The sequence below is a fragment of the Capra hircus genome, chromosome 1, assembly GCF_001704415.2.
Source record: "Capra hircus breed San Clemente chromosome 1, ASM170441v1, whole genome shotgun sequence".
Lineage (NCBI taxonomy): Eukaryota > Metazoa > Chordata > Mammalia > Artiodactyla > Bovidae > Capra > Capra hircus.
This window is the reverse complement of record NC_030808.1, coordinates 142,548,310-142,573,259: the sequence shown is the minus strand read 5'-3', so window position 1 is coordinate 142,573,259 and position 24,950 is coordinate 142,548,310. Positions and strand designations below refer to the sequence as shown.

The window sequence follows — 24,950 nt, the reverse complement described above, 5'->3', positions numbered from 1 at the left end:
GGGACTTTGTCCATTATGTGATAACCTCATGTGTCTTGGTGATAGGACACCCTGTGGGAAAGTAGCATTACGGTGAGGCCACAGGGAGTCCACCCTGGACCACTGTGTCCGGGCTTTGACGGTGTGCAAAATGACCCCAGAAGATGGGTGTCAGTAAGAAGTCTCTTAGGGTCAACTCTGATCGAAGAAGGTGATGGATGATGGAGGCCTCATCTGACAGGAGGACTGACAGGAGGACTCTTGCAAAACTCTATCAGAAACTGAGCAGAACCAAAGGTTCTCCCCCATCTGCTGCATAATTGTAGAGGCTGCACAAGATAAATTAAAAATAAAAAAACCCCAGATGACACAGAGGTTGAAATGAACGTGTACTTATAATTGCCTTTCATTTGGGTTAGTCAGAAAGTTCATGGAGGTTTTTCCATAACATCTTATGGGAAAATCCAAAAGAACTTTTTGGCCAACTAGGTGGCTCAGTGGTAAAGAATTTGCGTGCCAACATGGGAGGTGGGGGTTTGATCCTTGGGTTGGGAAGATCCCCAGGAGGAGAAAATGGAAATCAGCTCCAATATTCTTGCCTGAAAAATTCCATGGACAGAGGACTCTGGTGGGCTAAGTCCATGCGGTCACAAAGAGTCAGACAGGACTGCGTGACTGAGCATGCAGTACACCCAAAAACTAAACGCAAAGATGCTAGTGAGTGGTAAACAGATAGGGGATCTTAAGAGGAGAATCTACAAACGAGAACATGACATTGTTGAATTTAAAAATATATCTGACATTAAAAAATCATGGATGGGCTTATAGCAGTTTGAAGAAGAACAGTCAGGGAAATTGAGGATCCATCATCAGGAACTCTCCAATCTGAAGAGCGGAAAGAAAAGAACATTAAAAAAATAACAGAGCCAGTCACTTGAGGGATAAGAACAAATGTTCTAACTACATGTAACTAGTCTCAGAAAGAAAGGGGAGAGAATGGAGCATAAAATACGCTTAATGAAATAATTGTGGCAATGTTTACAAATTTAATGAAAACAAATTTACACACCATGGAAGCTCAACAAAGAACACCAAGCAGGATAAGCCAGAAGAAAATGAGGGCAAAGCAGGGTCTAAGTGCTGAAGCCCACGGATAAAGGAAAAACACCTTCAAAGTGTCCAGAGAAACGGGACACCTTTGCAGGGGAACAATGACGGAAGATGAGACGGCCGGATGGCATCATGGATTCAATGGACACGAGTCTGAGCAAACTCAGGGAGACGGTGAAGGACAGGGAAGCTGGCTGTCCTGCCCCCATGGAAGCATGCTGCAGTCCCTGGGATCGCAAAGAGCTGAACACAACTGAGCAACTGAACAATAACAACAAAATGAAACAATAAAAGCTGACTTCTCATCAGAAACAGAGGAAGCCAGAAAAAAAAAAAAATGGACATCTTTAGATTCCTTCTAAATAGAAAAACAAAACAAAACCCTGATTGCAGCAACCTATACCCTGAAAAAGATTTCAAAATGAGGGCAAAACAGAGGCAAATTCAGAGAGGCAAAAGCTGAGAGAATTAGTCACTAGCAGTTTGTACTTCAGGAAATGTTAAAAGAAAAAAGAAAGATTTCAGGCTGAAGGGCTGTAACACTACTCAGGAGTTGAAATCTACAGGAAAAGGAAAAAAGCAGCAGAATTGGCAAAAAAATTATCTTTAAGTTTCTTTTAATCATTTCTTCAAAAGACAGCTGGCTGTTTAAAAATCTCAATACTGTATTATGGAGTTTATAATGGATGTAAATTGTCTTAGTTGCTCCGTCTGCTGGAACAGACGCCCAGAGACTCAGTGGGTTGTAAACAACAGACATTTGCTTCTCACAGTGTTGGGGCTGAAGTCCAAGATCACGGCATCAGTAGAGTCAGTGTCTGGGGAGGGCCCACTGCCAGGCACAGAGATGGCCACTGCTCCACTGTCCTCACAGGGCAGAAGGGACGAGGGAGCTCTCTGAGGTCTCTTTCGTTGTTTAGTCGCTAAGTCATGTCAGACTTTTTGTGGCCCCGTGGACTGCAGCCCACCAGGATCCTCTGTCCATGGGATTTCCCAGGCAAGAATACTGGATCTCCTTTATAAGGGCACTAATCCTGTTCATTGAAACTCCAGTACTTGGGCCACCTCATGCGAAGAGTTGACTCATTGGAAAAGACTCTGATGCTGGGAGGGATTGGGGGCAGGAGGAAAAGGGGACGACAGAGGATGGCTGGATGGCATCACTGACTTGATGGACGTGAGTCTGAGTGAACTCCAGGAGTTGGTGATGGACAGGGAGGCCTGGCGTGCTGCGATTCATGGGGTCGCAAAGAGTCGGACACGACTGAGTGACTGAACTGAACCGAACTGAATCCTATTCATAAGGGCTCCACTCTCATGACCTACCCAGCATCCAAAGGCGCCCCCCCCAAATGCTATCACACTGGTGGTTAGGATCTCAACGTGTGAATTTTGGGGGGACACAAGCATTCAGTGTATAGCATAGATGTCATGTACGGATGTGAGAGTTGGACTGTGAAGAAAGCTGAGCACCGAAGAATTGATGCTTTTGAACTGTGGCATTGGAGAAGACTCCTGAGAGTCCCTTGCACTGCAAGGAGATCCAACCAGTCCATTCTGAAGGAGATCAGCCCTGGGATTTCTTTGGAGGGAATGATGCTAAAGCTGAAACTCCAGTACTTTGGCCACCTCATGCAAAGAGTTGACTCATTGGAAAAGACTCTGATGCTGGGAGGGATTGGGGGCAGGAGGAGAAGAGGACGACAGAGGATGAGATGGCTGGACGGCATCACTGACTCGATGGACGTGAGTCTGAGTGAACTCCGGGAGTTGGTGATGACAGGGAGGCCTGGTGTGCTGCGATTCATGGCGTCGCAGAGTTGGACACGACTGAGCGACTGAACTGAACTGAACTGAACTGAACTGAAAGTGAACTGTGGCAATAGCTCAAAGGTTGTGGGGAGGAATTCTATGTTGCAAAGTCCTTACTTTTTATGTGAAGTGGTACAACGTTAATTTTAAATAGACTAAAAAGTGAAGGATGATTTAAAAATGGGCAAAGATCTGAAAAGACAGTTTGAGAGCAAAAGATATCCATGTCGCAAGTAAACATATGAAAAGATGCTCAATAGCATCAGGGAAGTGCAAATTGAAACCATAATGAGATACCACTCACACCTATTAGAATTGAAAAATAGCAAAAAAAAAAACCACATCAAAAACACCAACACCACCAAATACTAGTGAGGATGCGGGGCAACAGGAACTCTCATTCATTGCTGGTGGAAATGCAAAATAGTACAGTCACTTTGGAAGGTAGTTTGGTGGTTTCTTAAAAAATTAAACGCACGATTGAGCAACTGCACTCCTGGGTATTTACCCCAAACAATTGAAACCCACGAGAAGGCAGAAGAAGAAGAATCCTGGATCCAAGATCAATAAAAGACAAATGACTGGGCTTCCCTGGTGGTCCAGTGATTAAGAATCCACCCGCCAGTACAGGGAACACAGGTTCAATCCCTGGGATGATTCCACATGCCTTGATGCAACTAAGCCCATGCACCCCAACTACCGAAGCCAGAGCACCCCAGAGCCTGTGGCTCTGCAAGAAGAGAAGTCACTGCAATAAGAAGCCCACACACCACAGCCAGAGAGCAGCCCTCTCTCACTCACACAGCAAAGAAGAGCCAGTGCACCCAAGAAGGAAATAAATACAGGAGAAAACCAATGGCAACATTCACCCAAATGTTTACAGCAGCTCTGTTCATTGTGGCCCAAACTTTGACTCACTCAAGACATCCTTCAGTAGGTGAAGGAATAAACAAACTACAGGATATTCATGGAACGTTAATCAACACTAAGAAGACATGAGCTATGACGCTATGACAAGGTATAAAGGAAACTTCCTCAGTGAAGGAAATCAATCTGAAAAGGCTGCAGACTGTATGATACCAACTACAGATATTCTGGAAAAGGCACCACTGCTAAGTCACTTCAGTCATGTCCGACTCTGTGCGACCCCATGGAGGGCAACCCACCAGGCTCCCCTGTCCCTTGGATTCTCCAGGCAAGAACACCATGAAGACATTAAAAAGATTCGTAGTTGCCAGGGGTCCAGGGGAAGGGACAGATGAACAGGTGAAGCACAGAGAACTTTTAGGGCAGAGAAACTACTCTGTATGACTCTGTAGTGGTGGATGCAGGTCATTATGCATCTGAAAACCCAGACTGTACACCACAAAGATTGAACCCTGATATTAACTATGGACTTTGGTTGACAATGACGCGTCAATGTTGCTCACTGATTACAATGTATGTAAAGCTCTAAGGCAGGATGTTGATGGTGGGGGAGGCTGTGTGAGTGTATAGGGAGGGAATATGGGGGAACTCTTGGTGCTTTTCACACAACTTTGCTTTTTTATTGGATCTCCAAAAAAAGAAAGCTTGTAATTAAAAAAAAAAAAGGTTAAGGATACATAGTGAAATATAACAAACAACTAAAAGTTATGCTAAAAAGTAGAGGTAAAGAGTCAATAGAAAAAATAAAATAGAATACAAAATTTATCCAATAAATCCAAGAGAAGGAACAGGAAACCAAACCCAAGATCAAGAAAAAAGGTAACATGGTAAACTTAACCTTGAGCATATCAAGAAATACATTACACACAAATGAATATAGGTACTCTTGCCTGGAGAATCCCAGGGACAGAGGAGCCTGGTGGGCTGCTGTCTATGGGGTCGCACAGGGTCAGACATGACTGAAGTGACTTAGCAGCAGCAGTAGCAATACCCAAATTACATAAAACCTTTTAGAAAATAGAGAAAAAAGCAAACCTCCCAATATATTTTATAAAAACTTGACAAAGACATCACAAGAAAAATGGCATAAGCCAACATCCCATATAAGCATGGATACAAAAACTCCTTGACATATGATTACAAATAAAATAGAGCAATATATAAAAGGAGAATACATCTTATATCAGAGTAGAGGATCTGTATACCTCTTGTTAAATTTCTTCCCAAATATTTTCCTAGGAATACTTCCTGAGAATAAAAGTGGAATTATCCCAGAAAAGCAAAGCTGTTTTAGCATTTGAAAATCAGTCACTATAATTCACTATCTTAACAGAATAAAGGAGAAAAAAAAAATCATGTCATCCCAGTAGATGCAGAAAGAACACGTAACAAAACTTAACACCTGTTTATATATGGAGAAGGAAATGGTAACCCACTCCAGTACTCTTGCCTAGAAAATCCCATGGACGGAGGAGCCTGGTGCAGGCTACTGTCCATGGGGTCGCAAAGAATCGGACATGATTGAGTGACTTCACTTTCACTTTTCACTTTATATTGAGAAAACAACCTTTAGAAAACTAAGAATAAAAAGAAACTTCCTCAACCCATCTCAGTAGGTACACAAAGAACATCTGGCAAAATTTAACAGAGAATTTTGTCAAAGACCATTTGACAAAAAACACTCTTGGCAAACTAGAACAGGACATCCTCAATCTGATAAAGGACATCTACGAAAAATCTATATCTCACGTCACACCCAATGGTAAAAAAGTGGATGCATATTCCTTATGGTTGGAATGAGATAAGGATGTCTCCTCTCTTGTATTGCAGTTTCAACCAATGCAATAAGACAAGTAAAAGAAAGAAAACCCCAAAAGACTGGAATGTAGGAAGTAACACTGTCTTTATTATTAGAAGATATGATTGTTTCTATGGAAAAATCCTACCATTCTGTAAAATAACCAGAAATAAAACATGAACTAATAAGCAATGTCACAAGATCCTATGTCGATACACAAATATCTACCGAGGAGGAAGGGGTGTGTGTGGGGGATGAATTGGGAGACTGGAACTGACACATACACAGTATTGATCGTTGCTGTTCAGTCTCTAAGTTGTGTCCGACTCTTTGCAACCCTATGAATTGCAGCACACCATGCTCCTTTGTTCTCCACTGTCTCCCGGAGTTTGTTCAAATTCATGTCCATTGAGTTGATGATGCTATCTAATCATCTCATCCTCTGCTGACCCCTATCCTTTGGCCTTCAATCTTTCCTAGCATCAAGGTCTTTTCCAATGAGTTGGCTCTTCAAATGAGGTGGCCAAATATTGGAGCCTCAGCATCAGTCATTCCAATGAATATTCAAGGTTGATTTCCTTCAGGATTGACTGGCTTGATCTCCATGCAGTCCAAGGAACTCTCAAAAGTCTTCTCTAGCACCACAGTTCAAAAGCATCAATTCTTTGGTGCTCAGCCTTCTTTATGATCCAACTCTCACATCCGTACATGACTACTGAAAAACCATAGCTTTGACTAGATGGACCTTTGTTGGCAAAGTGATGTCTCTGCTTTTCAGTATGCTGTCTAGGTTTGTCATAGCATTCCTTCTAAGGAACAGGCATCTTTTAATTCCATGGCTGCAGTCACCATCCACAGTGATTGTGGAGCCCGAGAAAATAAAGTCTGTCACTGTATCAATTTTTTCCCCATCTATTTGCCATGAAGTGATGGGACAGATGCCATGACCTTCGTTTCTTGAAAGCTGAGTTTAAAGTCAACCTTTCACTCTCCTCTTTCACCTTCATCAAGAGGGTCTTTAGTTCCTCTCACTTTCTGCCACTGGAGTGGTATCATCTGCATATCTGAGGTTGTTGGTACTTCTCTCAGCAACCTTGATTCCAGCTTGTGATTCATCCAGCTTAGCATTTCGCATGATGTACTCTGCATAGAAGTTAAATAAGCAAGGGGACAATACATAGCCTTGTGTATTCCTTTCCCAATTGTGAACCAGTCAGTTGTTCCATGTCCAATTCTAAGTGTTGCTCCTTGACCTGCACACAGGTTTCTCAGGAGACAGATAAGGTGGTCTGGTATTCCCATCTCTTTAAGAATTTTCCACAGTTTGTTGTGATCCACACAGTCAAAGACTTTAGTGTAGTCAATGAAGCAGAAGCAGGTGTTTTTCTGGAACTCCTTTGCTTTCTCCATGATCCAACAAATTTTTGCACCTTGATCTCTGGTTCCTTGCCTTTTCTAAATCCAGCTTGTACATCTGGAAGTTCTAGGTTCACATATTGTTGAAGCCTAACTTGAAGGATTTAGAGCATCACCTTGCTGGAATGTGAAAGGAGTGCAATTGTGCAGTAGCTTGAACATTCCTTGGCATTGCCCTTCTTTGGGGTTGGAATGAAAACTGACCCTTTCTAGTTCAGTGGCCACTGCTGAGTTTTCAAATTCCTTCGCACACTGAGAGTAGCACTTGAACAGCATCATGTTTTAGGGCTTTAAATGGCTCAGCTGGAATTCCATCACCTCCACTAGCTTTGTTAGTAGTAATGCTTCTTAAGGCCCACTTGACTTCACAGTCCAGGATGTCCAGCTCTAGGTGACCGCATTATTGTTATCCAGGTCAAAAGGTCATACCTTTTTTGGCATAGTTCTTCTGGGTATCCTTGCTGCCTCTTCTCAGTCTCTTCTGCTTCTGTTAGGTCCTTACCTGCTTCTGTTTCTGTCCTTCATTGTGCCCATCCCTTCATGGAATGTTCCTTTGACAGCTTCAGTTTTCTTGAAGAGATCTCTAGTCTTTCCCATTCTATTGTTTTTCTCTATGTCTTTGCACTGTTCATTTAAGGAGGCCTTCTTATCTTTCCTTGCTGTCCTCTGGAACTTAGCATTCAGTTGGGTATATCTTTCCCCTTTTCCCTTTGATACTATACACAAAATAGATAACTAATGAGAACCTACTATGTAGCTCCAGGAACTCTACTCAGTGCTCTGTGGTGACCTAAATGGGAAAGAATCCAAAAAAGAGGGGATATATGTGTACATAGAGCTGGTTCCCTTTGCTGTGCACTAGGAACTAACACACACAACATTGTAAAGCAAGTATACTCCACTAAAATATACATTTTAAAAATATACAAATATCTCCTGTAGTTTTTATAAAAGAGAAACAAACAAATGGGAAATTAAATAAGATCTCACTTATGCTAGAAAACAGAGAATGCTGAGAAACAGATTTAACAAGAAGTATGCAGGACCTTCATCCTGAAAACTCTAAGTCTTGCTGAGTGGAGGGATGTACCATGCTCATGGCTGGAAGATTTAATATTGCTTAGATGTTATTGTTCCCAAATTAATCTATATATTGAATGCAATCCAAGTCTAACTCAGAGAAGACTTTTTGAAAGAAACTGACAAGTTGATTCTTTATTCTAAAATTTGTAGGGAAAAGAAAATGACCCAGAGAACCAAAATAATCCCCAAAGAAGTACAGATGTGGAAGATTACTGGATTCCAAGCTCTAGCAATTGAAGCTGTGTCGTCTTGGTGTCAGGACAAACAGATGCGCGAAACAGAACAGAGCCCAGAAAGGGACCCACACATGACTCGATTAATTTTCAACAAACATGCCAAAGTGGTTCAAAGGAAAAGGAAACTCTTTTTTAAAACGGGGTGCTATGACAACTGGATACATGTATGGAAAAAAAAAATACTGTCAACCCCTTACTTCACACCATACACAAGATTAATTTGAAAGGGGTCACAAATTAAAATATACCAACTATAACCCTAAATTTCCAGAAAATGTATCTTCATGACTTGGGGTAGAGAAAGGATTCTTAAAGAAGACACAGAAAGTACTATATATCAAGAAAACTTGCGTGATTGACTTCATCACCTTAGAAACTTCTGCTCATCAAATGACCTCTTCAAGAAAATGAAAAAGGTAAGTCACAAATTGGGAAAAGATATTTGCTATATACATCTCACAAATGAATGCATCCAGAATATATGGTTTTCCATAAACCAGTGGTAAACACTGGGGCTTCCCAGGTGGCTCAGTGGTAAAGAATGCCTGCAATGCAGGAGATCCAAGTTCGATCCCTGGGTTGGGAAAATCCCCTGGAGAAGGACATGGCAACCCACTCCAGTAATCTTGCCTGGGAAATCTCATGGACAGAGCAGCCTTGTGGGTTACAGTCCACAGGGTCCCAAAAGAGTCAGACACTACTGTGCGACTAAACAACAAGTGATAAAAACTAGTACAACAGCCTAAAAAATGCACAAAATGCCTGGAATAGACACTTCACAAAGTAAGATATTCAAGTACTCAACAAGCACAGGAAAACATGCTCAGCAATTATTAACTCATCTGAGAAATATAAATTTAAACCATAAAGAAATAAGATTTTACGCCTACTTGAATGTCTAAAATTAAAAACACTCAGAATGCCTGGTGTTAGGTTGGATATGACAGCCGGATCACACATACACTACTGGTGGGAACATGAAATAGTACTGCCACCTGGGAAAACAGTTAGCCATATGGACTAGCATCACTTCTAGGTATTACCCAAGGTAACTGAGGAATGTGTGTATAAGAAGACATTACAATGCTCACCACAGCTAAACCCCAGGCTGGAAATGTCCATCCACAGGAGAATTACTGACCAGCTATGGCACGCTCATGAAATAGAATACTACTCAGCGACACGAGGAGATCAAACCAGTCCATCCTAAAGGAAATCAACCCTGAATACTCACTGGAAGGACTGAGGCTGAAGCTCCAATATTTTGGCCACCAGATTCGAAGAACCGACTCACTGGAAAAGACCCTGATGCTGGGAAAGACTGAAGGCAGGGGAGAAGGTTGTGACAGAGGATGAGAGGCTTGGATATCATCAATGGACATGAGTTTGAGCCAACTCTGGGAGACAGTGAAGGACAGGGAAGCCTGGCATACTGCAGTCCATAGGGTTGCAAAGAGATGGACATTGACTTAGGGACTGAACAACAACAGAGATACAAAGTAAATAAATTACATGTGTGAATCTTAAAAACACAATCCTGAAGGAGAGAATGCAGGCATAAAAGAGCACATTCTCGTGAAATTTAAGAACAGGAAAGAGCAATCTGCCGGTGGTGAAAGAAGTCACACAGAGGCTTCTCACGGTGTGTGGGAACTGACTTGAAAAGAAGCACAAAGGAATCTTTTCTGGGGCGATGGAAACATTCTTTATCTTGGCTGGGTTGGTGGCTATGCACTTTCATCAAAGTTCATCACAGAGGACCCTTCACATGTGTGCATCTCAGCGCACAGTTAGGGAGACACGGACGTATGCGTGGGGTGTGTGGCTGTCACAGACGCCTGGAGGCAGAGAGAACGGTTTGCCTCCCGGAGGTACTACACAGTGGTTCCTCGGTATTCGCAGGGGATGGGTTCCAAGACCCCGCCCCACAAGGATACCAAAGGATACCAAAGATTTTGGTATCCTGAGTCAGTCCTCAGCATCTGTGGATGTGGAGCCCGTGGACACCACCCGCCAACTGGACCAGATTCTGTTGCCATCACGTGCGGATTCTGTGTTCAGTATCCCTGTTTGCTGCCACACTGCTGACAGTGATGTCCTCAGTGTTCCTGAAGCTGGCTAGACCACCCCACAGATTGCGTGAACATGCGATTCCATAAAGTTAGCGGAAAACAGAAGTGGACTAAGCTCAGAAACCTCACAGGAGAGTGGGAGCATTTCATTTCATACGCTGAACCCTTTTTGTTTTCAAAAGAATGCAAGTAAAGATGACTAAGGCTAGGATGACCGAGCTGTGGGCCATGAAATTGCACTGAAAATAGAAAATATTATTAAGAACCATTATTATTGCTTCTAAGCAACATGCTTGTGCTCAAATGTCAAGCGTTAACTTGACTGGCAAGGGAAAAGCGAGCCAGACCTCCGTGTGTAGTTTCAGGCCTTAGGAAGCACTCCTGCTCTATTAAAATTCAACAATTCCAGAGAGATGCAGTCAGCCATGCAAACATGCCCTTTAGGGCATTTTAAATGATAGCACCATTTAGCAAGTGCTCCCCGAGTGGCAGGCAGCGTGCTGAGCAGTTTGCGTGAATTACTTCATTTATCCTCAGAACTGTGCATCCTGACATCTGCTTTGCAGGGAAACGGCAGTGCAGTGTGGTCGGCTCGCTTTTCCTGAGGCCACTTCACCCAACTGACCACTGAACGAGGGTAGGTGGGCAGTCCCTGTTTCTTAGACTGGGATCCTCCAAAGCTGACTTGGAGACAGACTCGGGCGCCAGCAGGGCACTTGGAGGTGATCCCAGGAAAGCTGGGGGAGGGGGAAGTGAGGAGCAAAGGCTAAGCTGGGAAATGTGAGTGGAGGAGCAGGTACAGGAGAGCGCTGAGCTCATCGCTTTGCATCCCTTTGGGCAACTGTGTATTCGGTGGGTATCCGTCCCCCCGAGGGGCGGTCCATCACTCCCTCTCTTACCAGGAGGACCCTTCTTGGGGTGTCAGTCCTCAGAGACTATAGCCTGCCCCCTTTGCAGAGAAAGTCTGAAGTTAGGGGGCTCAACTCGGAGAAGGGAGTTCTTAGTTCACACACGCTCTTATCTCAGACCCTTCCTCCAAGGTGGCTAGGCTCTTTTGCTTTTTTAATTGATATACTTTACGTAACACAACTTATCTCAAAAATATCTCATTTCAACATGTACCATCCCCTGGAAAGTTTGCCCACAAAAGTTCACAGTTGCATCATTCACGGTAGCCAAAAAGTGGAAGCATCCCAACATCCATGAGCTGGTGAGTAATAAATACCCCGTGGCCCTTCCACAAGATGGGATGAACGCTGACCTTCACTGCAACACAGAAAAACCCTGCCAACATCAGGCCAAGTGAAAGAAGGCAGGAAGGACCCCATACTTCATGATATGACGCGTCCACAACAGGCCTGTCTGTGGAGATGGCAGGCAGACGAGCGGTTGCCAGGGTGAGGGGACAGGAGGAGCTGCTGGAGGCTATGGGGCTTCTGCTGGCTATGGGGCTTCTGCTGGGGGCGATGGAAACATTCTGGCATCAGTGGGCAGTGATTCTGGGACAAGAGTGAAACCGCTACAAACTACAGAATTTGTGCACTTGAAAATGGAGGACTTCATGCTACGTGAATTACATCTTGATAAGAAAACATGAAACATAAACATCATCCACGACACATTTTATATCCCTTTTCTCCATACTGGGCCTGCGAAATTCTGTGTATTTTGCCTTTACAGCACATCCGCCTCTGGTTGGTGGCTCGCCTTCTGATATGTGCGTTCCTCTCCCCGCGGCCCATGCATCCTAGGGGCAGCACCGGGGCCCCTCCCTGAAACCCTTTCAGCTTCCCGTTCAGTCCTGACTTCGGCAAGGGGCTCTGGCAGCCTTCAGTCAACAAGGGAAGAGGTCCCTCCTCTCCAGGGACCCTTCCTCCCCATGGGAGCTCTGATCACGGGGTTTAGAATGCAGTGGCCCTACTCCGACGGTTATCTGCCCTCTTCGCTCCCCACCAGCAGGTGGGGGTACACAGTGGGTGCGGTGCACGGGTTGGAGGCTAAAGTCATGTATTCCAGAATTAGGAGAAGCCCACTGTTTAATCTGCTCACATCATATAAAAATGACAAATAATCTGACGGTTTTCAAAAGAAACAGTGCTGTCATCATAAAAAAAGATGCATGGAAGTTTTGTAGCTGCCGTTAGCTTTTATTTTACTCATAAAAGGGAAAAACAGTCCCTCTGTGTGACTGTCTCCCAGGATGCGGCAAAGGGAACATTTTTCTGAAACGGAGTTTGGTAAACACAGACCTTCCCAGTGTACGGTGGTGGCGGGGGAGCGGGTCGTGTGGGTCCTCTGTTTTGGAGGACGTGGCTGTTCCACGGCCCTTCCTCGTGGGGTGGGGGCTGTTTCCTGCTCCTAAGACAGGCCCTGCAGCCCCTGTCTCTTTTATGAAAAGCCATGTTTTGCACAATACTCTTCTCTGCACTGTTTCCTAATATCCAAATGGGCTTCCCTGGTGGCTTAGATGGTAAAGAATCTGCTTTCAGTGCAGGAGACCCAGGTTCGATCCCTGGGTCAGAAAGAGCCCTTGGAGAAGAAAATGGCTGTGTACCCCAGGATTCTTGCCTGGAGAATTCCATGGATCGCAGGGCAGCAAGACTTGGGGGGCATTTTTACACTGCTTGCCCCACCAGGACTGTCAGGAGCATTTATGGAAACATGTGACTCAGCAAAGATGGCGGGGGTCTCTGGACAGGACAGGCCCAGAGGCCTGGTAGCTGCCTGTGAGTCTGGGCACAAGGCTCCCATGTCCTCTCCCGGGGTTCTTTTTCCCACCATTGTGTATGTGGCCTGATGACTAAAGGGCAAGTGAGACTCCTGACAGGTCCTGACTCAGGGCTGTGTGGCCAGGACCAGTCACCGAGCCAGGGTGAAGGCTGGAGGCCATGGGCAGCCGGTTTGGGTGGTACTGGATGGGAGGTGGAGGCTGTTTGCACAAGAGAGCCACAGAGTCAAAACTCCCACAAGCAAGCTCCAAAGGGCAGAGAGTCACACAGAAATCCTTCTGCCTTCTTCCCCTAGAGATAGTCCTGCAAATACCTGATTACACTGTCAGGCCCTGTCTTCCCTTCCTGAAGCTCATCCCTATCTCATCCACCTGCTCTTGTTTTTTTTCTCCTCTTTTTTCTTAAAAGGCCCCTCTTCTGGTGGTGTCAAGTCGCGAGTATCCTTCCCAGGGAATCCAGTCCCCAGGGTGGGGCCTCAGGGCTCAGTTCGCAGTCCTCTCCTCCCAAGGGAGCTCATTGGGCCCGTGGCTGCGGAGCGCCACCCACGGAGGAGCTCATTGGGCCCGTGGCTGCAGAACACCCGCCACGCTGAAGGTCCAGTGCCGTGGCATCACACCCAGCTCAGATGTGCCAGCTCTTCCAGGCCTGTCTACCAGACACTGAGGTCCAAGAGGCTAAACCATGTTCCCCCTGCCCAGAATGAGGCTGCCGTTCCACCCTCACCATGTTGTTGCTGTTCAGTTGCTAAGTCGTATCCAGTTCCTTGTGACCCCCGTGGACTGCAGCATGCCAGGCTTCCTTGTCCTTCACTAGCTCCTGGAGTTAGCACAAACTCATGTTCATAGAGTCAGTGATGCTATCTAACCATCTCATCCTCTGCCACCCTCTTTTCCTCTTGCCCTCAATCTTTCCCAGCATCGGGGTCTTTTCCAATAAGTCGACTCTTCACATTTGGTGGCCAGAGTAGTTGAGCTTCTGCTTCAGCATCAATCTTTCCAATGAATATTCAGGGGTGATTTCCTTTAGGATTTATTGGTTTGATCTCCTTGCTGTCCAAGGGACTCTCAGGCGTCTCCTCCAGCACCACAGTGCCACCCTCTCCATGGCTCAGGCCAGAACTCAAGGCTTCTCTGACAATTCGTTCTTTTGTATCCCACTTCCACCCAGCCAGGAGATAAGCATGACTCTTCCCTCAGGACATGTCAGAGTCTGGTCACTCCTCACCACCTCTGTTGCCCTCCCAACACAGGAATCAGGGCAGCAACTCCTCATGGGCCTCCAAGGCCCCCATGACCTTCATCCAGTGTCCCCAGCCTCATCTCCAAATATCTGAGCTCCAAGGAGCTGGAATGCAGAATGTGCGGTGGTCAGAGGAGGTCAGTGGAGACCCCACAGGGATGGCACCTCAGCCACCAGATGGAACTCTCTCTGGAGCAAGGGTTCTCCAGAACTGACCTGGCAAAGCTAAAAGACAAGTCTCAAAGGCATCAAACCCACTTGTAAGTAACTCAACTATCTGCCATGACAAAGCCCATGCTCTCTAATGGGACAAAACAAAATCCAGCTGACCCACAACAAAACAAAAAATGCAAACATGGATATACAAAGACATGAAAGAAAATATAATTGACTATTGAAAGCAAAAAATGATAACCATGTATTATGGGGTTTAGAACATGAGTAGGAGTAAAAAGTATGACATAAAGCACAAAGAATGAGGCAGGAGAAACGGACGCTCACTGTTTTGAGAACCTTGTATTCTGTGGAGTGGAGTAATATAATTAAAGGCAGACTGTGATGAGCTGATGCTACATATTGAACACCAAGAACAGCCACAAAGGGATAAAACAAAGAAGCACAGCTCATAAGAGTGGAAGAAAAAAAAAAATGGAATTAAGAAATGTTCAGCATCAAAAAGCGTAGAAAGAGAGGAAAATATAAAAAAAAGAAAAATGAGACCAATAGAAAATGAACAACAAGAAAGTAGATTTAAACCAACTATATGGATAATCACATTTAATGTAAATGTAATATAATATAAATGTAAAGCTTAAAAACTTTCAGTAGATTTAAACCCAACTATATGGATAACTGGGCTTCCTGGGTAGCTCGATCGGTAAACAATCTGCCTGCAATGTGGGAGACCCGGGTTTGACCCCTGGAGGAGGGCATGTATTCTTGCTTGGAGAATTCCATGGACAGAGGAAGAGGAGCCTGGAGGGCTACAGTCCATGTGGTCACAAAGAGTTGGACACGACTAAGCCACTAACACACACACACACATATGGATAATTACATTTACTGTAAAGGGCTCAAAAACGTAACCAAAAAGCTGAAATTGCCAGAACTAATAAGAAATCCACTTCAAATATAAACATGTTAAAAGTCAAAAAGAGGGAACGGGACATAACTAGGAGCACTCAGTATAGGAAAGCTAGAGTGGTGATAGTAACATGAGGTAAAGAAGACGTCACCAAAAAGCACCAGAGATAAAGCACACATTTTTATAAGAATAAAAGGGTTGATTCATCAAGAAGACACAACAATCCCAAGGATGTACCCAATAATAGAAACAGAAAAAGCATGAAGCAAAACCCAAGAGAACTAAGAAATGAAACCACATATCCACAACAGGGTTGGATGTTGCAATTCTTATCCTTCAGTAATGGACAGGCCAAGTAGACAGAAACTAAGTAAAGATGCAGAAAATTTGAACTACACGCTATCAACCAACTTGAACTGACATTTATAGAATCTTTCACCCAGTAACAACAGTACACACTGTTTTTTAAGCGGACATGGAACAGTCACCAAGGTGGTGGCATTAGCTGTTCAGTCGTGTCTGACTCTGCGATGCCATGGACTGTAGCCTGCCAGGCTCCTCTGTCCTTGGGATTCTCCAGGCAAGAATACTGGAGTGGGTTGCCATTCCCTTCTCCAGAGGATCTTCCCAACCCAGGGATCAAACCCAGGTCTCCTGCTTTGCAGGCAGATTCTTTACCATCTGAGCTACAGGGAAGTCCCAAGATACACCATGAATCTCAGTAAATAAAAAAAGACTGAAGCTATACGGTCATAAAGGATTGACCAGAAATCAATACCAGGGACTTTCCTGGTGGTCCAGTGGTTAAGAATCTGTCTGCCAATGCAGGGGCAATGAGTTCCATCACTGGTCCAGGAGGATTCAACATGCCACAGGACAACTAAGTCCACAAGCTGCAACTACTGAAGACCGTGCACCTAGAACCCCCGCTCTGCAACAAGAGAAGGCACTGCCTTAAGTCCATGCTGCAACTAGAGAATAGCCCTCACGCAGCAACGAAGACCCAGCACCACCAAAGAGAAATTTTAAAAAAAGAAATCAGTACCAGAAAGATGACTGGAAAATACCCAAATATTTGAAAATTAAATAATATACTTCTAAATAACAAACGGATCAGAAAAAGAACTACAAGGTAAATTAGAAAATATTTTAAGCTGAATAAAAAGAAAATGAAACCCATCAAAATTTGTGAGATATAGCTAACGCATGCTCTGAGGGAAATCTCTAGCTTTATGTTATCATATAAAAAAAGAAAGATCTAAAATCAATGAGCCAAGCTTCCTCCTTCAGTAGCTAGAAGAAGGAGAGCACATTAGATCTGGATCATCAGAAGGAAAGGAACTACATGGAAGCATATATATATAATTTTTTTAATAAAATGAAAAGTGTACTAAACCACATGACCCGGTAATCCATTCAGTCCCACTGACTCCAAGGGGAATAAAAATGTTATGTCCCTGTAAATGCTTGTTCTCTGATACTCATAGTCACCTTATTCATAAAAGCTCCCAACCTGAAATAACCCAGATGTCCTTCAACAGGTGAATGGATAAATAAACTGTGGACCAGCCACACCTGGAATGGTACTCGCCAATAAAAAGGAAAGAAGGATACATACAAGCCTCAAAAACAACTTTGGGTCAAAAAAGGGTACATTTTGCGTAATTTCTTCTCTATGAAAGTCTCAGAAAGACACATCTAACCTGTGGTCTCAGTGAGAGGGTGTGGCTGACACAGACCTGTAACAGAGGCACTGGGGTTAAGCAGGAAGAGGCACAAGAGAACATTTTTAGGTGATGAAAACATTCCTGGTCTTGGTTTTGGTGACAGTTGACAAGGATGGATAAAACTTTCAAAGCCTTATCAAAAGATACACTTAAATAGGAGCATATTATTACACATGTCATACATAAATAGGAGTGATCCAAGATCCAGAAGGCAATGGGACTTTAACAAACCAACACCACTGAGTCTATGAGGCATCCTGAGGGCAGGACTTCTCGCGTTACAGTCTGAATGGACAGCACAGGTATTGGGCCCAGGAAGACAGGAGTGGGGTGTCAACTGTGTCTGCTAGGTTGTCAGGACAGGGCATTCTGGGGGGCTGGGCACCTGGGGGGGACTCAGCATGGCTGCCTTAACAGCAGTATGTGACTTTACATTCTGTGATGGCACCGGGCTTCAATTCAACACTTAACTCATACATATTCAATCCAGGGGCAGCCTACAGCTTCCTATGTCTTTTTAATTTAAAAAATGATAGCAAGTCCTTACCAGAGAGTTGCTTGATGGCCACGGGTCTCACTTTGTAGGGAGTTCTGCAAGAGAGAAGGCAGTTCCACTGTAAGACGCCGTCAAAGATGTCCACGCGCATCTGGCCCAAAAGATAAGCACTTGGGCTGAATTAGAATTCATCAGTGAATTACGTCCTTTAAAAAAATGAGCTTCTTTGGTGGTTCTGAGCTTCTTCATTCAGAGAAATTCTCAACACTTTAAATATATTATTTCAACAATGGACCCCCTCTGTTATGTTCATCTTTGGCTAATAAAACAAGCACTTTGAATGCAGCGGGGGTGGCAGAGATGCCTTGGTCTGCCTTGACACCTGGCTGATGCAGGAGGCTCTCCCACTTTGGCTTGGTTTGAGCTCCTGGTGACGGCATCCCCCATGCACACAAGAGAGGATGGTGTCAATAACTCAGGCGAAAATGCACTGGCACCTTGGTGATGTCATCACCAGTAATCAAGAGACCCACGGGGGTGGGGAGAGAATACTGGTGATGTTACCACAGATTGAACGTCATGGTCTCTGACATACAAGGACCCCCCAGGGGGTGGGGGGAGATGATTAAGTCAATGGGAAACAGGCAAAGAATAGGAACAGGCAATGGTTGACAACAGTTAACAAAAATAAAGAGAGGCACCTCAACAAAGAGGCTATTTACCCAGCGGTTTAGCAAAATTCTAGAACCTGATGCCAAGAGTGCTACAGGGCATAGGGAATCAGATTCCAACAGGTATTGCTGGTGGGAGTATGGACCACCAGCACCCTGGGGAGAGCAACTGAGCTGCATGGAGTCAAGTTTAAAATCCACTGTCTCATCAGGTGAATCTAGGAATCAAAGCATTGACTCTTTTGATTCTTATGGCAGCGGCCCCCAACCTTTTGGCACCAGGGACTGGTTTCATGGAAGACAGTTTTCCACGGACGGGGGAGGTGAGGGGGGGACTCTGGGATGATTCAAGTGCATGACACTTATTGTGCACTTTACTTCTAGTATTATTACATCTGCTCCACCTCAGATCACCAGGTATTAGGCCCTGGAGTCTGGGCACCCCTATCCTACCAAGGTATCTTCATATGCCAATTGTTCATTCATTCAGCACAGGTTTTCACTGAGTGCTCAGTGTGGTTGGGTTCTGGTGACATAACAGCGAACCAGACAAAAAGGCTTTGCCCTCACGGACCCGACGTTCCACGGTCGAGTACACCTTGAAAGGACATGGCTGCTGCCTTTCGAATGAATAAGAAATACTCAGGCCCCTCTCCACTGGGGGTGGAAGATGCATCAGCTGAACTGTGGAAGGTCACAAGGTTGTTAAAAAGATGGAGACAGTGTACAAGTACCGAGGTGGAGGGATGCCCACGACACCTCATTAGGGAGATGAAGCAAGAGACAGGGTCACAGGCAGACAGCCAGCTAAGCCCTGGAGGAAGAAAGGGCAGGTGCTGGGAGGATGCGCACCAAACACCGAGCCTGGGTGTGAGCTAAGCCCGTTCAGGCACGCCTGGCTCTGTGTGGCCCCACGGACTTCAGCCCACCAGGCTCCTGTGTCCACGGGATTCTCCAGGCAGGAATACTGGAGTGGGTTGCCGTGCCCTCCTCCAGGGGATCTTTCTGACCAAGGGATTGAATCCACATCTCTTACGTCTAACCTGCATTGGCAGGTGGGTCCTTTGCCACCAGCGTTAATTGGGGTCATACCTGTGGTTTAACAGTTTCCAGGCCACAGAAAAAAATTGTCTGCAATGTAAAATGCCGATAAAGTACAAAAATAACAGCTGCGTGGCACTATGGCTGATGGACAGACATCTCCACGAGGGTCTCAAATCTTGGCCTCCCAATGAGGGATTCCTCCTGGAAAAGCGTATGGAGGGGCAAGGCCCCCAGACCTCCTCATGGAAGCACCTTGCCTAGAGAAAGGGCCTCTTCCAAAGACCCCTGGAAGCTGGTTATTTGGGATGTGGATACCTTCACTACAGAGGCTTCACAGTAATGGCATCTGGGTCCTGGCAGATCACAGAGCACCCTCCTCAGAACCCGTGCAGTGTGAAGTGTGGTCCCACCTGCTGAGCCCGTGGTGGGGAGGGGCTGGCCAAGGTAGTACCAGCAGTCTTGGTCCTCACACCGACAGGCTGAACAGGGTGACTCCATCTTCCCTGGTTCCCCCCACCCTAGCAGGCATCAGCTTCATCAGCTTGCAGACTCTGGGAGACGGAGCTCCAGGAGGGGGGCTCGCTGAAACCCCACGGATGTGCATGGAGCTGACTGTGAACCAGTTGTGGCGTGCTCCGGGCCATGTGTTGGCCCCATCCAGGAGAGGAGTGAGGGTCTGGGGTCTGGGTAACCAAGTGAGAGGCTGGAGAGCCATGGTGAGGTGACTGTCACCACCCCCCTCTCCTCCTCCCTCTGCATCCCTCCCCAATAAGCAGCACTGACGCTGGGCCGTGGGGACAGAGGGAGCCTGGCACTTTCCCTCCCTCCCCCTCATCCTGGTTTCTCTTTTCTCCCCCTCCTCTGTGGCCACAAGACTGTCTCTCCTCCCTTCCTCCCCACAGGCCTGATGCGGGTGCAGGAAGTGGTGGTGAACCAGCAGAACAGGTGAGGGAGGTGGGTGAGGGGGAGAGGCAGAGCTGTGCATCCCAGCACACGCTGACCACAGCTGGGCCTTGCAAAGTGACACTTGGCTCCTCCATCCTTAATCCTCTTGATTCTCAATGGCAGGATGTTCTCAGAACCAGTCACGGCGCTTCCACAACTGAATAAACTCCTGCCTCGGCCCGAAAATGAGTTGCAGCTTCATTATTTCTCCCTCAACATAAACCACTTTCCACTTGCCTTGAACTTCTATTTGTCTTTTTCTGAAATGTAACTGTATCTTTTCAAACACGTTTAGTGGGAGCCAGGATGGAATCCAGGAGGCGTTTTCCCAGCTGGCGTAGGTGGTCACACACGCCACCCATGCAAGTGCTCAGCCATTCCATGCAGTGGACGCCTTGCGCATCACAGCTTGGCTAAAACTGGACCTAAAGGAGCGATTGTGTCACACGCGTGCTGTGCCCTCCTCCACATGCCCTGCCCTGCACCCCATCTTTCCCTGAACTATTTAAGCGCCTGTTTCTCTCCTTTGATGAGGGTCTTGAAGCATTAGTGGCAGAAACAGAAGGTGTTCTCAGGAGGCAACGTGCCTGTCAGTGGGACATCATGGGACCCAGAATGTCCCCAGTCCAGCAAGGACCAGATGCTTGGTCCCTCTCAGCAGGATCTGAGCAAAGTTGGGACGTGTCTACTTGCGTTTGCTGGTTTTCAGGAATCGGGTGGTTAGCAATCAGCTTTCTTACCATTTCTGAAAGAAAGAGGAAGCCACTCAGCCCACTATTTGATACGAGCCCCTCAGACTTAGGTGAATATATGCCAGATTATTTAAATTGCTAGTCTGGAACATTTGCTGATCATTAAGGCCAGAAGTATTTTGAAGAGAGAGTCAGAAGGTCATGAAATTTGGCTTGAAACGAGCTGAAAAGATTAGTATAAGAGACGGGGCAACTGGGACCCTGATTCCTGATTGGTTCCAGCTGATCACCGTCAAGAGTCCTTGGAATTCGGAGAAAAGGCTGTGAAAGCGCCCCATGAGAGCATGAACTGGACAGAAGGCAGGTGAGGTGGGTCATCTGGTGCCCCCAGCGAGCCCCTCTTGCAAGATGGTTCCTGAGTCTTGAGGCTGGCGGGGGTGGGGGTGGGGGGTGGACAGGCACTGACCAGGCTGGCAAGGCCGAGGGGCTGCAGGGTCTTCAGAGATGGAGGAAGCTGGAGGGACACAACCTGATGTGACTATCTTCTGGGAAGGAGCAAAATTCATCCAGCACTTTCCAAAAAGGGAAACCCTGTGTCTGGACATGACCTTCTGGTCACTGCTGGACTAAGCCCCTGCCTGGGGTCAAGGGTAGTTCCTTAGGTTTCCCACACTGTACATCCATGATTCTGGTGTTGCATGTTCGAATCACCTTTGTGGTTGTGGTTTAGTCCCTCAGTCCTGTCTGACTCTTTGCGACCCCAGGGACTGTACCCCGCCAGGCTCCTCTGTCCATGGGATTCTCCAAGCAAGAATACGGGAGTGGGTTGCCATTTCCTTCTCCAGAAGGTCTTCCCAAAGGGATCGAACCTGGGCCTCCTACACTGTAGGTGGATTCTTGACCACTGAGCCACCGGGGAAACCCTGGAATCACCAGGTGAGCTTTAAAAATAAATCCCTCACAAATCTGAATTCACTAGGTCCTAGTAGGGGACTGGTCATCAGCACCTTTTTGAAGATCCCTGGTGGTTTAAACCTTTAGGCAGGGCTGATGGTCACTGTTCTGTTGGGCTAGATCACACTACGCATATATAAAATGGGCAGGACAGCCCAGGGGCAGCTGGAACGGTGGGACTGGAGAGCAGGAGGCAAAGGAGCAGATGGGAGGCCTGGGTAGGGGCTCGGGTGTGAAACCTTGGGAATACTGCCTCTTCAGGGCTGAGAGCAAGAAAACAAGCACAGACAGGGAAAAGCTCGAGGGGGAAGCTCCAAAAATGGAAAAGGTCCACAACCCCACTTGCAGGGAGTGGGTGAAGGCAGTAGACAGAGATGCTCAGTGGTCAGAATGGTGATCAAAGGGGTCCCGGCCAACATCACCACCACCTGGGAACCTGCGGAAATGCCAGCTCTGGGGCCCCACCCCAGACCTGGGGAACCAGATGGAGGGGTTGGGGAGCAGGAGGGAAGGGGCTCTGCTTCAACCAGCTCCTGGGGATGCACATGAGGCGGGTGGCCTGGGGGCAATGCATAGGTCTGCAAAGAGTAAGCTGTGGGGACCACTAATACCAGTTCCCAGGCTCTGCGCCATTAACCTTCAGGCAGGTGAGTCTGGGGTGGGGGGTGGGCCTGGCCCTGGGCTCGGGGACATGGAGCAGCAGCCCTGGTCTCTGCCCTCTGGGTACTAGACACCTGTCCCCGCTGTGGCAGCCAAAACATTAGACTTCCCCCAGCGTCTCCTGGGGAACAAAACTGCACCCCGTTGACAAGGGCTGGCACAGAATAAAGTGCCAAACAAGATACGATGAAGTGACAAAACAGAATAGACAACCTACAAACTGCTTTAACTAACTCAGGAAACATGCAGTTTTGCTCCATCAGAGACCAGAGCGCACGGACAGGACACTTCCCCTCTGATGACATCATTTTATCTTGTGGACGTCGGGGTGACAGATCACTCGTGCCTTTCCTCATGAATACAGATCTGGGTCAGGCTGGAGCTGGTGCTGCAATTTACAACAATGTCCTTGGAGTCTTTGGGGATTCAATTAGCATTCTTCCTTCTGGGGAGCCCGGAGCCGATAATCAGAGCGTAATCAGCGCCAGAGCACGTGGGAGCAGAAACTCCTGATGATGCAATTAAAAATTCAGGAGACTGATGGACACAGCAGGACGGGGAGGGGAGGCCTGGCAGAAGCACCCAGTGCTCAGGGCAGGACAGTATTGGCCGCCCACCCCTGAGCTCAAAGGACAGTGGAGGTGGTTCGAACGTTACAGGACTTTGTACTTCCCGGGGTTTGTTCCTGCCTCGGCTTTCTGCACCAAAGCCTGGCAGTTCTCACTGGCAGTCCTTGCCGGCCACTGGGCGCCCTGCACCCAGGCCTGAATGATGATAACTGACGTTGGCTTAGCTCAGATGTGCACACACCTTGGGTCGGGGGAAACTTTAGGGCACTTACATCCGAGGTCCCAGGGACTGTATCCCTGGAGCCTAAATATTTCCAGACTGCCATTAGGCAGCCAGGGGCCCTCCGGTGGCTGGGACGTGAGAAGGTCTGCCTGGGTACGCCCCCTCCTGCAGGCTGGAGCAGCTGTATCAGTCCACCCAGATGGCTCGGTTGACCTGTGTCGCTCAGAGGGGGATGCAGTGAGCAGCAGGAGCAACAGGCAGGGGTCCCCAGGGGTATCCCATGGCCAATCTCGCTCCCGCTCCCAGCCTCGCATGGAACACAGTTTGGATTCTGCCTGGCCCCACTGAAAATATAAAGTGGGGACCACCGGGGACTCCGGTTGCTGGGCAGAGGGCGGGGCGCGAGTGGGTGGCCCTGCTCAGTCCTCATCTTCCCTCTGGCCACAAGCGGCCAGGCTGTTCTACTGATGTTCACAGATGTGTTTACTGCCCGAGCCTCTACCTCTCCAGCGTCTCCTGGTTCTGTTCCTCCAGCGCCCAGGCTTCCTCCCCTCACTGGGCAGAGTAGTCGGTGGGCAGCACTTGACAACTCCAGGACTTGCTCAAGGGGTCAATGCCAGTGTCACCAGGAGCTCTGGTCAGGGAATCTCCTGCTCTGGTGGACAGGGGCCAGCTCTGACACTGTCACTTAGTTCTCGGCTTCCCCACGTGTAGCTACCCCCTCAGAGGGCGCCTGTGGACCCTCAGCAAGGTCCCTGGCCACGCTTAGAGCTGCTGCTTTCCTGGAAAGTGACAAGTTCTGCTCAGTAACCAGAAGTCTCCTACCCAGACTCTCCCATCTTCGGTTTAAACGTGGATTTCCCTGCATCCGCACATTAAGAAAACAACCCTGGAGACCCTGCCGTGCCTGCAGAGAGCTGTCAGTCATGGCGAGAAAGAGCTGATGAAGCCTGCCAGCCACTTACCGTTCTGAATTGGCGGGCATGGTGGGGTCAATGGAGACCATGGCATCATCCGTGGTCAGGAGGGAGATGGTGGTGTTCCTGGAAGACAGGAGAAGCCGTTGTCTTCACCCCAATGTTGTCTCCTAGGTGCACACTTGAATCTGGGCTTCCCTTGAGGTAGGAACCTGAGCACCAGGCGGTCCTGCCCAAGGCACTCTGAGTGCTCAGCCCCAAGACTCTGGCCCTCAGCTGGGTAACAGAATTATGGTTTGCGCGTGCAGTTTTAAGTGCTCAGCAGATGTGTAAGTCATTTGAAATGGGAATTGGAGAGAGTCTAATTTGTTGAGTTAGGAGGCTCAATAAAACTGTGGTAAAGTAGAAATGAACATTTATATCAGCTGGTGATGAATTCAGGGTTTCCTTTTCCCTTTTCTTTCCTGGGGGAGTCCATCTAAACAGGCAAAAAGCTCTCCTACTAAACAGTTTTAAGAGGATAAGTTGAATCTTCCTCTAACCTCCATCTCTGGGGGGCCTCTCACC

At 47.0% G+C, this 24,950-nt stretch overlaps 1 protein-coding gene across 2 annotated transcripts in view; it reads right to left on the bottom strand.

Annotated features, from left to right (window-relative positions):
- PDE9A (phosphodiesterase 9A) overlaps window positions 1–24,950 on the bottom strand; it is a 106,306-nt gene that overhangs the window by 47,778 nt on the left and 33,578 nt on the right. For both annotated transcript variants that reach the window (XM_018051719.1, XM_018051721.1), the window contains exons 3-4: window positions 24,432–24,509; window positions 17,760–17,803 (exon numbers count right to left, since the gene is read on the bottom strand). In XM_018051719.1, the coding sequence (XP_017907208.1) occupies window positions 17,760–17,803; window positions 24,432–24,509 (122 nt within the window). The remainder of the gene's footprint in view (window positions 1–17,759; window positions 17,804–24,431; window positions 24,510–24,950) is intronic.